Source organism: Heloderma suspectum, chromosome 4 (genome assembly GCF_057233095.1).
Source record: "Heloderma suspectum isolate Gila_16-S chromosome 4, 16-S_ref, whole genome shotgun sequence".
In the NCBI taxonomy this organism is placed as follows: Eukaryota; Metazoa; Chordata; class Lepidosauria; order Squamata; family Helodermatidae; genus Heloderma; species Heloderma suspectum.
This window is the reverse complement of record NC_139461.1, coordinates 221,968,939-221,982,069: the sequence shown is the minus strand read 5'-3', so window position 1 is coordinate 221,982,069 and position 13,131 is coordinate 221,968,939. Positions and strand designations below refer to the sequence as shown.

Genomic DNA, 13,131 nt, shown 5'->3' with positions numbered 1-13,131 from the left:
CCATAGGATATGCTGTTTTCCAGGAACTGACCCCAGAGCATGGGCTCCAAGGTCGGTTCTCGGAAAACTGACATCCCCCCACGTCCGCGCTGCCTCTGAGGAGATGCCCCGTCCTCCGCGCTCGCAAGAGGAGTGCAGAGTGGCTGAAAAGGGGCGGGGCTGGGGACGTTCCAGGGCAGGGAGAGTGGATCTGCCTGTACGACACATCCTATGTGTTGTACAGCAGCCTACTCTCCTGCCCCCCCCCCCCCCCGTGGCTAGACAGCCAAAAACGGCTGCCTAGCAGAAAAAGCAGGGCAGGAGAGGCGTGGAGGGAATGATCCCCCTGTGCTTCTCCTGCCTTGCTTTGGATAGGCAGTCACCTCTGAATTCGGAGGCGGCCACCAATCTAGATAGGATTGCGCCCTTGAAGCTCTTACTGACACTAACTTAGCCTTAGGAGAAGCATTTCAACCTTTAAGAATGGGGAAAGCTGCACAACACCTGGGAAACCACCAAACCACTGGTAGTTGGGGGGAAAAGATGAGGCCAGGTAAGGGGTGTGGCCACCCAAGGAATCCTGAAGCATATGATTAGGAGTTCAGGAGACTCAGATTTGGCCCATGGGCCAGAGCTTTGGCACCCCTGGTGTAGTGTAATAGTTCACTAAATGTCAGAGCGGGGAAACGGCCAGGCAAGTGAAGGCTACACTATGTGAACATCTCAAAACTCCAATATCAGGCTATCCTGAACCACATTTGCACTGTCTTTTCAAATATCAGCAGGAGGAACTTCTGGTACAAACATTTTCATTTCTCAAGAAAAGAGGAAGAATACTAGGACAGATCAAGCGAGGGTGGGGGTGGGGGGGGAGACCTTCCCTACTGGCAAATCCCCTTGTTCACACAGTCTCTCCCACCCCCATAAATAACTGTGCTAGGCGGCCAGCAGTCAAGCTAAACCTTCTGACTAGAGATGTGAAGCTGTGGGCAAAAACGTGAAATCTTTGAGGTAAAATGTGTACAGACCTAGCCTCCCAGACTGGATTACTTTGATTGCAGTGACAGATTTCAGCCACTGTGATTATGGAAGTTGCTTCTGTATGCTGGGTCTCCTTGTGAATGTGTCCCTGGAGACAGCTGGAATGTATCATGTGGAGGAGAGTTTAAATTTCTGAACTAATCCTACATTTAAAAATGTGTGTACTGTCCATCTTTTCCCAACTGTCCACTGAGAAGCAGATTTCAAGTTTTGCTAGATCTTTATTTATATAAATTTAAATATAAAAAGTGGTTTGCTACAAAATAAGATGGTAACATAAAATCACATTAAAAATAAAAGACAATTCTTAAAATGTAAATGCAGCAGACCTGTATCTATCAAGAGGTTGGCATTATGTTAGGGTCTCCATGTGAATGAATCCCCAGAAATAGTCAAGATGCATTATGCAGAGATAATTTTAAATATCAGAATCTGTAGCAAAACTAAAATTAATTCAAGCATATCCATTCCTATTGTTTAGCCTAACCACTACCTCACCCAGCTCCCATGCCCTGAACTTTCTACTCTTATGCACAAGGTTTTCACAGCCATCCTATTTCCAAGCCATCAAAGGATAAGAAGCTCAAGGAAGATTCTGATCTCTGGGTACCTGACAGTAATAAATGATATGCGAAGCTTCTCTGACAGGCTGCTCACTTGGTAACTGATGAGCTGGGGTCCCAGAGAGCTGAGCCCATGTATTTAGCAAATGACAAACCAGCTATGGTGATCGAATCTGTATGGACAGAAAGAAAAGCAAATATAGGTTTTTACACTAAACTTGTATGATTGATAGATTCATCTTGCTGTGCGCTAGTCAGACATGCATCCGTTCAGAATACATACGTAATCTGAAAGGTTTTCCTTTGAGGTTGTTCCTTACTTAACACTCACCCAGAAGCCATCATCTTTAAAAGTGCCAGCAAATGTTGAAGTATGAGACCCAAAGCCAGGAAAGGATTTTAGTTCACATCTCAAATTATGCTCACGGTGCAAAGTTTGGTTGCTGCCATAAATAAGCGAAAGGCTTCTACTCAGCCAGGCAGTGGTGTAAATCAAAATGGGGAGAAAGAACAGCTACAGAAGGATTGCATTTATGAAACAGGGGTCCCGTGATGGTTCTGGAGAAGTTTTGTTGTTGTTCTGTGAAGTTAAAAACAGGTGGCAGTATTAGGGAGTGATTTCTTAAGGGTACTTCATTTTGCAGAACATCAGTCATTTGGGCCCCAAGTTACATATTTCCGACTATGTTTTGTGCATCCCCTTTCACATTTGTCATTGGAATTATCATCACATAAAAATTGGAGAGAAGCGCTACAAGCACTAAAGAAATCAGTCCAACAGTATTTCAAAGGTATTTCTTGAATTACTCCTTTTCTTCATCAGAAGGCCTTGTCAAACTGTGTTCCCTATCCGAGCCTTGGCAAGTTCAAAGTTACAGCTAAAGAAGTTTATATCCTACTTTCACACACACACACACACACACACTGAGGACTGTCCAAAAACAAGTGCCTATTAAACTGTAATTATCTCGAAATGCATGAATGTGCCATCCTTTTAAGTCTTAGGAGACCTAAGGTAGGTTAGTCTACTGTACCCGACTTTGCCACCTTTGTAATTTTCCTTCAGGGTCTCTTATCCTTGTGCTTTCAAGAAAGTGGTTGACTGAAGAATGCATCTTGGGTGCTTTTTATTTTTTAATAACATTAAAACAAAAACACCCAGGACACATTCTAGTGTCAACCACTTGTTTGAAAGAATTTTTGATCTGATCAGTATAGGAACATCTATGCATGCCTAGCCCACTCAGTGCCAGCAGCATCTCTCACACCCAGTCTTTAAAGGAAAAGATCACAATCCAGTGCAAAATCCTATGCATGTCTGTTCTGAAGTAAGCCCCATGGAATTCAATGAGACTCACTTCTAGGTAAGTGTGTATAGGACTGCAGTGTACAGTATAGGATTGCAGCCTTATGGCGCGAAAGTCTTATCCTCTGGCCAAGACACTTGCATGTCCCAAGAGGTGTGGGCCCACAGCAGTCCCTCTATGTTTTGCGAGTACAGAAAACACGCTTATTTTTACGGAATAGCTGAAAAAGAGACCCAACTGTGCCTACCCCCATCTCCAGAGACCCCATGGACATACTCTTCCATAAACATAGGATAAAAGTGGTTGTTCTTACCTTTATCAATCTTCTTCAACTTCTGGCAGAATGTCTCTGTGATAAGAAGGAAACAAGTACTATACTCTTGGTTGGAGGTAGAAGTTCTGGGCATTCCAGAAGCAACAGGCTCATGCCATAGTAAATAAAAAATGCATTCGACTAATGCAACCCCTTATTAGTCTAACTTCTGGTCTCCAGATATTAACCCATTTTTTTTTCTGGGAAAGGTGCTGGCTTGGGCATTAGTGAATCCTCATAGGAACAAAATCACTTAGATCACTTTGGACTATTCATCCATCTATTGCCTATTCTGACTGGCACAGGCTCTTCAGAGGAGGGCTTTTCTATCACCTGATTTTTTTTAACTACAGGTGCCAGGGATTCAACCTGAGACCTACCGCATGCAAAGCATGTCCTGTCACTGTTTAACATCCTTCTACGCAAGACAGTTATAGAGCAACCACCAAGAGGGTCCCTATCTCTATGCCCTTTAGTGTTTAGAACCGTGCACACTTTTTTTGAAGACATGACCAATGATGTGCTCTTAGCAGAGCTTAGAGATTCCAACAGAACATAGTATGAGAAGTATTTTTGAGGGACCCGTATCTTATAAGGCTTCATTGGCTTGTACCAGCACCATAGATTGTACCCAGAAAGCCTCTAGATATTGTAGAGATTTAGAATTTGCAAATTGTCAAAACACGTGCTCTTCCACAGTTCTTTAGCTCCGATGTCTTTAGACCCTGTTTTCTCATAGATGTGTGCAACTCCAAACTATGAGTGAATCCATCCATTGAACGAACGAATGAATCCATCCATTCCCTCCCAATTTTCTCCTCCAACCCCCATCTGTATCAGAACTACAGTGAATTACATTTTCTACAAGAAGTTTCATACTCCCAATTTTCTATCAAGATTGCGTGTAATTCTTACATGCACATCTCCTCTATGGACATTTCAGTTGATGAAGTGGGAGAGAAGCTGAAACTTCCTAGAAATATGAATGCCATCAGATACTACAGTTCCATACAGTATGTTCCCAAGAATCCCTCTGCTTAAACATGGGAGTTCTGTGGCAGAAGCAAAGTCTCACTTTTGAAACCATTTAAAGGCCCCAATGAAAGATCATCCTGATGATTTGCCAAAGCCAGACTAACAACGAAGCTGTTGCAACACATCAATTACAAGAGTCTAGCCAAGGCAGTCAAACTGCCATCTTGTGGTTAACAAATCTTGCTGCTATGACTCCAGAACATTAGTCCCCCCCTCATTTATTCCATGCACGTACGGAATAAATCTGAGGGCAACGTATTCCAGGCAGGAATAAAGAGCTTTGATTCTCTGGAGTCTAAATATCCAATATAGATCAATGTTGCTAGAGGGAAAAAGAGAGAAATTTAATTACCTCAAGCCTTAAACTGAACGCAGAAGACAGTGGGGGAGGAAGTGTTTGAACAAGGGCAGAGGCCACGTAAGCGCTACAATGTTCGCTGCAACTACCTGATAATGGGGTAAACAGGCTACAACATGAGTAGGAAAGCATTATTTGGGGGTGGGGGAACATCACAGAAGGATTGTCCTGGCAGGTACAGAGACAAATGGAGTCTTACAGAGATGTCCTAGAAATAAGTCATCAAAGGCAGAGAAATATTCATTGCAACCAACTTTTATTTGATATTTGGGATAGAAATCTTCACCTTCTATGATCTTCTGGAGCTGCTTCTTGCCATTAAAAACACAGAGATAAAGGGGAAAAGGTATTGGGTTTCCCACTGAAACATATGCAAGAGTCTTGGAGCATGCTGGATGTTTTCCAGTCTTGTCAGGCAATCGGCACATTTAACAGCTGCCAGTTGCTCTCGTCACCATATGGTGCTTGTATCCTCCCTTCTCATTAACATTGTCTCACTTGTCTTCATATTACAGAAAACTGGTTTTTCTCATGGGATTGTAGGGAAAAATGGGTTATTTGCGTGTGTGTGTGTGTGTGTGTTGTGGAGCAGAACAGGGATAAAATACTCCACTCTTTAGATCTCAGCCACTCTTCATCTCAACTGCCCTCCTGTGTTTTGTTCCCTGAACATTCCCATTATGACTAGCCTCCCTACTTGTTCTAACAAAGCCAATGCACAACAGCATCATAAAAGAAGTCCTACACATGTATGTTCTTTGGATCAGATCTCATTGCCTAATGAGATTTATTCTTTAAGAACAATGCACAGTGATTGGATTATCCAAGCTTGTAAACCCAGCTTCTCTAACAGAGGTGTAAAATTTTGAAGCCATGGGAAAAAAACTGTTTTTCCCCTGGTTTTTTGGGGGGGAAACACAGAAATTTTGGAAAAAAATGAAAAATAAGCAAAACTTATTTTTTGAAGCACTCTTTACAGATCTAAAGTCACTTTGCTGCTTTAGGACAGCCTTCCCCAACCTGGTGCCCTCCAGATATTTTAGACCTGAGCTCAGGCACGATGCCCAATGGTCAGAAATGCTGGCCATTGTACTGCAAAACATTTGTAGGGCACCAGGTTGAGAAAGCTGCTGCAGGAACGTAAAGCAGCCATACTGTTCCTAAAGTTATATTATGTATAACGTGGTTTGCTCATAAAATTATCATCATATTTGAACATTTTAAAAAGTGAACTCAGTAGATTTCTAATTATCGTCTGAATAAATTATACTTTTAAAATTTAATATACCAAACATGATTAATTTTATGAGCAAACCAAGTTACACTTAATATATTTTAGATTCTTAGTTTATGTCTGACCAAAGGAAACTTCAGAACAAAACCCAAAATGACAAGAAAGTACATTTTCTTCCATATTATGATGTGGTGACTCTATTCACGTGCTGGGAAACTGAACATGACTTGAGCATCCCAAAATGTCTATCAGTAGAAGATACATTGAATCAACAATTTTAATAAGAAATGGAAGAAATAACTATGCTGAGAATCTTACAGAGAGGATTAAAAACGATTGTCCCCCATGGCTTCATTTTTTCCAGACATTTTACATTTGTAGCCTTTCTATAAAAGTCTTATTACAGTTTTTAGGAATCATTTTTAGGAAGGGGGGGTTAAGGCTGGATAACAATATATAAACACCTTGTCTTAAATTCTAAAAGAAAATAGTTCATAATCCAAAGCTGTTCAATTTTTCAGTAAAAAACACAAATGGTCCTTGGAAAAAACTTTTTTTCCTGAATTTTTTCCAGTTTCTTTCTGAGCCTTCATATCTCTATTCTCCAACAGAATGAAGTTTTCTTTTAAGGAATGCTAATATGTAGATTTTGGTAATTTCTTTATTAGGGATCATCCAATTAGGAAGTTGGATTAGCACTGCTTTATTTGCAAGGCCATTTTTTAAAAATACTTTTTATTCTACTTTTATCTTTATAAATGAAATAAAGAACAGCAACACCAACAACATAATCATCTTCTACAGTTTCCAACATTGCAGTATTCTTAACCCATCAATAATAAAATAGAGGGGGGGGAAGAGAAGGAAAAGAGAAAATATAAAAAGGAGAGAGGAAACAAAGGGGAAAGAAACAGAATGGAAAAAACCCCAAAGGAAAACAAAACAAAATATAAACAAAAAAATTACATAACAAACTTGAATTTAAACTACATTACACACAGACTTCAAATATCACTCTACTTAGAAATTATACCCATAATATTACCAATCTTACAAATCAATACAGCATAAGTAATCAATTTCAGTATTGTATCTTCAGGCTTACAACAAGGAAGCAAGCTTACAATTCATTTCCGTTAGCCATATAATGCATTTTAGGTACTATATAATAATAAAGCTTAAATCAACCAGCCAGTAAAATATTACTATTTTAGTATGATACTAATCCTAGCATCATGATATTGATAATATTAATAATAATAATTAAAAAGAAAACAAAAGAAATTATAAAGGATGAAAAAGAAAAAACAAAATACAACAATCACTAATGCATTTTGTACTATCTATATTTTAGATAGTATCATTTCTAAATATATAAATGAGTGTGCATGTTTCTATACACCCTCACACAGGAGATTTAAGTACAGTATATCAAATCAATTTTTTAAAAAATGAAAGAAAAGAGACGGATATATATAAACAGTTATTTCTGGCCTAGCCTGGATCTTACAGACTAAACATAGCCAATTGATAAAACATGTTTATAAATTCCAGTTCATGGGCTGGAATAGAAGTCTCACATGTTTTTCCGATTAGCCACGCCTCCGCCATTTCGTGATTTAGAAACTTCTCCATCTGACCTTCAGAAAAAATGCAAAATGTAGCACGGTATTTTAAATGATATTGTAAGTTCATTTGTCTTGCCAGGTTTCTCGCCTTGGTAAATTGCCTTCTTTTATCAGCAACTTCATTGGTGTAATCCAGAAATAACATAACTCTATCTTGTTTTGGTCCCCAAAAAAGATTTTCCCCCTATCTTGCCAAACACAGGATATGATTATTTGTGGAGATTCTTGCAAATTGAACTATAATCGTATAATCAGTCTCTTGAGCATTTGGTACACAGAATGTATGCTCAATGTCAAGTAAATAATCAGATGACAAAGGAAGTATCTCATGCAGGAACTTATCTACAAAAGTAAACACATTTACATCAGTAGGTAGATCTTTGATACCAATAATACGCACATTTGCTCTACGTGTGAAGGCCTCAAGTTGGGAGATTCTAGCAGACAAATTATTGTCAAACGCTTGCGATGCAAGGCCATTTTTAAGGAAAGGCCATTACTGTGCTGTTAGACCTCTCATGGAATTTACTTCATTTAATGATGATGAATGAGTGTGTGTGTGTGTGTGTGTGTGCACATACACACACACACACCCCTACCTTACTTAAAGTTCCAACAGCCCCTTGTAAAATAGCTCCTACACTGCTATACAAAAATAAAGCAAATTTCTAAAACCCAGCACAATTAAGAAAGTAAAGAAACCCCCCCTGCAGAAATGAACGCTACAAGCCAGCGCGACTAAGGAAAGCACTAAAAGAATACGCATTGAAAGTGAAGTGGTCTGCGTTGCTGGAGCAAAAAAATGACCAGAATGCAAGAGGAGTCAAAATTGTGTTTCATTGAAGTTAAACTGGGTTCTCTCAAGCGGAGTGTTATTTTTACAAGGCATTCTATTTTCCACAAACAATTTATTTTTTGATTCACAGAGCACCTTTTACCTTCTACGTGCAACTGAATACAAAGGTCAAATAACAAAATATTCAGATCTTACACAGAAGGTTCTAGTCAAGGCTTGTGAGCTGGTTTTACATAGAAATTAAGAAAAAATAATTCAACAAGATTTCAGAATGAATGGCTATTTTAAACTTCTTGTATAAATTTTTTGATCTTGCAAGCAGCTGTAGGAGCCTTGTATGGACTGAGCATTGTAAGATAAAAGTGCAACACATAAATACATACATACATTTTAAAGTATCTTTTTTTAGCAATATTTTTCATGCAGTTCGAAAATACCAGGGCTTTGTTACACTCATTTACTTGTAACATAAAATATTCCCCCATGGCAATATTAGGTTTTATGGTATAAGCTATATAATCTGTGGGGATGGAGGGAGTCTATCATAATGTGCTTTTCTGTTTACCTTATATGTGACAGAGTCCAAATAGCTGAGCACATTTCTGAGTTTTCCAGTTTAAAAAAAAACAAACCCTAACAAAACACCCCCTGTCACTACAAATACAAATAATGAAGTGACAGGAAATGGTCAAGGTGAGTCTTTTACCTGTTGCCAATGATGTCTTGCATAATGATCTATGGAAGGCTTGGGAACAATATGCACTAAATCAAGACACACAGAATCAGGTCTGGCAATCAGAAGCAGAGCCAACCTTGAAAATTCCTCTTCCAAATAAAGATAAATTAGGTAGGTGTTAGTATTCTCCAGCAAGTTCAGGTTCTTCAGCTGAAGTCAGTAAACAAACTACAACTTACAAGCTTGTTAGTTGACTCTGTCCACAATCAATATCGACAGCATTTTTAGCAAAATCAAAACAGAGAGGCAATTTAAAATAGAGAAATGCTGTGCTGTCTCAAAAGATAGTTCTGCCCCTAACAAGTGGTCTGCTTCAAATTCATACTCAACTTTATGTCTAATAAAATGCCGCAGTGTTACTTGGTACTGCCTGTGTTTGCACATCACTTTAAGCCAGCAGTACTGGCTTACTAAACCACAATGTGCTAAATGCACATTGTGCAGCCCATTTGTTCCTCACACTGGCACAGGATTATGGTTTATTGCACTCAAACAAGCCAGGATTTGTAACCTGATAACAAACTGGTGTAAAGTTCTTCATATGGAATAAACCACAGTCTCATGTCTGGATTGTGCTAAGTACAAGCGGAGCACCAAAGCAGGAAGGAAAAGGCTGCAGGCACCAGAACACAGCTTGTGCACATTGTGGATTCATTCCGGGCTTAAAGTGACATGCAAACCCAGGCGCTGTGCATGGAGGCATCATCTATTTTCCTTTTGAGTATTTCAAATTTATTTCTTTAAGCACTGTTCGAAAGATCCATAGCTGGTGATTCTGAATTTCACTTTGAGCTTCACAGACTGCAGAAACTAGAAAGCTTGCATGAATTTAAAGAAGCTTCTCAACTTTTTCAGTTTGTTCCTTGACTTTATGTATGCATTTTCAAACATGCACCAATTTATTTCACTTGATGGAGGAATTCAAGACAAGCGAGAAGCAAGAGGAGACAAGTTCTGTGTTGTACAAATGTCTTGCCACAGTGTTGAAGAGTGATATGCTTCCTAGTTGACAAAGAAACGGAAGATGAGCTGTATTCTGCAACATTTGAAAATAATTTCCCAACATCAAGTTCTGAGAGTGTAGGTTGTGTAGCAATCTAGACAAATGCAATAACAAACCTACTACATCACTAGCCTTTGAATCTAGAAATATTGCAGCAGTGCAGTTGGTTATAGAAATACTGTCTTTAAAACATTACTTTAAAAAGTATTTCATTTATCATTCTGAGACAGAAAATATTGCATAACAGTTGGGTTTTTTATTTCAATTTTCCCCACCGGAAATGTTCCTCAGAAAATCATGGAGGAAAACCTCTACCACTCCCCCTCCAAATTTTCCAACGTTTTCATATATTTAATAAGGATGCATAAATACCCTTCAAATGTTACAGAAAACATACAGTTGACCTTTGGGGACCTCTTTTTGCTTGAACATGTGAAGTGATCTTTAGAAAGTATTTGTTCTACAGAACTATACAGAGCCAGGGGTTTCTGTTTTATGGAGTAAGCAAACATTTGAAATAAGGGATGTATTCCAACAACTCCTAAAAAGGATAGACCACCAAGAACTCTCTCCGTGCTGGCCAGCAGCACAACGTCCTCTAGCAACCACAACTGAGAAATGACTGCAGACATATTCAGAAGAACAGAAACATATGGTGAAAATGAGAGATTTTGCAAGGCCAACAGCAAGGCACAAAGGAATAGCTTACATAGTAGGCTCCAATCAGGAAAATCGAAGAAATTCTGCTTCATAGCACTTATTCCAGAGCAGCATCACTATCTCTAAACTATGTGGTGTGAGAATCACACCACTTGATCTGTGTTTTTAAAGTACAAAACAAGAGAACCCCAGCAGCAAGTCAACCAATTAGGTGTCATTCTGACCAGCCTACTAGGTTGATTGCTTTTTGCTTCTTGTGACAGGCAGTGAATTCTTATAATTATTTCTCAAATAAAGTTGGACACAGCTAACTGAACTTACTGCAAACTCAGATGTATAACATGGCTACAGAAGACTACTTCATTCTCTGAAAAAAAGGGGCAGATTAGTGTCCAACGTAAGACAGTGGATAGAACTTAAAACCACACTGCAAAAACTGCCCCTGTATAGATATTTAGACAGAAGCAATGTTTCAACTTTTCCAGTACCCCTCCCGCACCATATACTTGACTGAAAATTCCTTTGAAATGTCCATTTGGGAACAAAAATTGGTGATTACAACATGATCTGGAAATAACACATTTGTTGCTGGTTCAATTCTGACAGTCAAACTATCACTTTTCTGTGAGCGAGGATTTGTTGTTGTATAGCCTCTCAATCCATGCAGTGCTACACAGGGTGCCACTCAACATCCCACGCACTCAAGGGTTTCTTTACTCAACTGTGAAGGCAACTGCTCCCAATATGCAGATGACTCCCCTGCTCTGTATATGAAGCACTCTTCTGCATGCAAGAGTTGAGTTTCCATGGGCACATCACAGTCACAAAGATCATGATTCATAGCTGTCTGTTCATTTTGCCAATTCAAAATCCTTAAACATTATTAAAAAGGGGGGCGGCGGAGAACTACTGTGTAATGAACATCTGGATAATGTTAATGCAAGGAGTATTTCTGCCTTCACCTTGATAGTTCTTTACCAGCTACAATGTTTACAGGCGTCTTCTCCACTTTACTGAGTAGATGTTTCACTTCTGTTTTGTCAAGACCATGATGAGTAACATTTGGGCCTTCCTCATCTTTGGATGCCTGCAGGAGATGCTGCATGCTCAGTCTGAAAATAAGGCGTGGATCTGGGCTAGGCAAGGCAGCGCAATTGCAACGGTCTCTTATTTTAAGTGCCTGCAAAACAAAACAAAAACAAAGACCAAAGGAAGTCACTACATTGCCAAAGAGACTCATTACCGATTTCTAAAATGGAAATCATCAGTTTCTTCACAGGCAGGTTGTAAGGAAACTAGACAAGTGCGAAGTGCTATGAAAAAAAAGATTAATGAAATAATTAATGAAATAGAGCATTTCAGTGAGCAGGCAGGGTTTACACACTTGGAACTCACAGAGTCATTTTGGCTACATACAGTTTAATACATAATCACAGTGACAATTTGTCTAGAGAAAGAGAGGTTTCTTAGGGACAAAGTAAGTCATTAGTATATTAACACATCATGGACTAAGGATACTTCTCAGACTCAGAAGAATAATCTCCTTTAGAAGAGGTCCACTGCCAGTGATAAAGATAGCACTGTATTTAATTAATATTTAATAATTCATATTTACTAATTAAAAATTGAATACACAAGCATTCATATAGGGAGCCACAAATGCTATAGAACAGGGGTGGGTGACCTATGGCCCTCTGGATGTTGCTGGACTCCATCAACTCCAGCCAGTTTGGCCAATGTTCAGGGATGACAGGAACCAATAGTCACAAGTCCCCACCCCCACTCCAGAGTATGTGACAAGCCCCAGACACCCAACATGAATAAGCCCAGCCCTGCTACCATGCAAGTGTTTCTACTTTTTGCACATCAATTATTGTACTAGAAAACACACACACACACACACACACTCAAAAGAAAAACACATCCAAGAAGTTAGTTATGTAACGTTCAGACTGGGCATGATGGGAGTTGCAGCCCAACATACCTGGAAGACATCCAGTTGGAGAAAGCTGGCCTAGACCAATGGTCTTCAACTGGTACATCAGAACCTGCTACTGGGTTGCAACTCAACCTAAGGTGAGTCAAGAACCACACACTACCACAAGATTTCACATTGCTCTAAACAGAGCTGACATGATAGACAAGTCACTTTATCAAACTGGCATGCTGTGAACTGGGTATATCTGTGCAGAGTTCAAAATAAGCTCATGGAGCTATCTGTTTAATCAAACTACGGTCACATCACTACAGTGTTACTCAAAATGAATTCAATGATGGCGCTGCAGAAGTGGTTTGAGCACATGCTACGCAGCCACAAATGGCCCTCGGGTAGCTAACTCCTTGTATTTTACAGAAACTCTTACTGTACTTCATGCTCTGCTTATTTACAAGGACTAATCATGCTCTCAAGTCAACACACCACACTGTTTACTTCTGTACTGTACATCTGTAGTGCTCAAGCTACATTATGTCCTACTA

General features: G+C 39.4%; 1 protein-coding gene across 5 annotated transcripts in view; it reads right to left on the bottom strand.

Moving 5' to 3' along the window:
* Positions 1–1,347: 1,347 nt before the first annotated feature.
* The window catches only part of OMA1 (OMA1 zinc metallopeptidase), a 46,896-nt gene continuing 35,112 nt past the window's right edge, over positions 1,348–13,131 (bottom strand). For 4 of the 5 annotated variants that reach the window (XM_084852380.1, XM_084852377.1, XM_084852376.1 and 1 more), the window contains one exon: positions 1,348–11,833. In XM_084852380.1, the coding sequence (XP_084708506.1) occupies positions 11,612–11,833 (222 nt within the window). In that variant the 3' untranslated portion in view covers positions 1,348–11,611. The remainder of the gene's footprint in view (positions 11,834–13,131) is intronic. The other variant, XM_084852379.1, reaches the window with a different exon arrangement.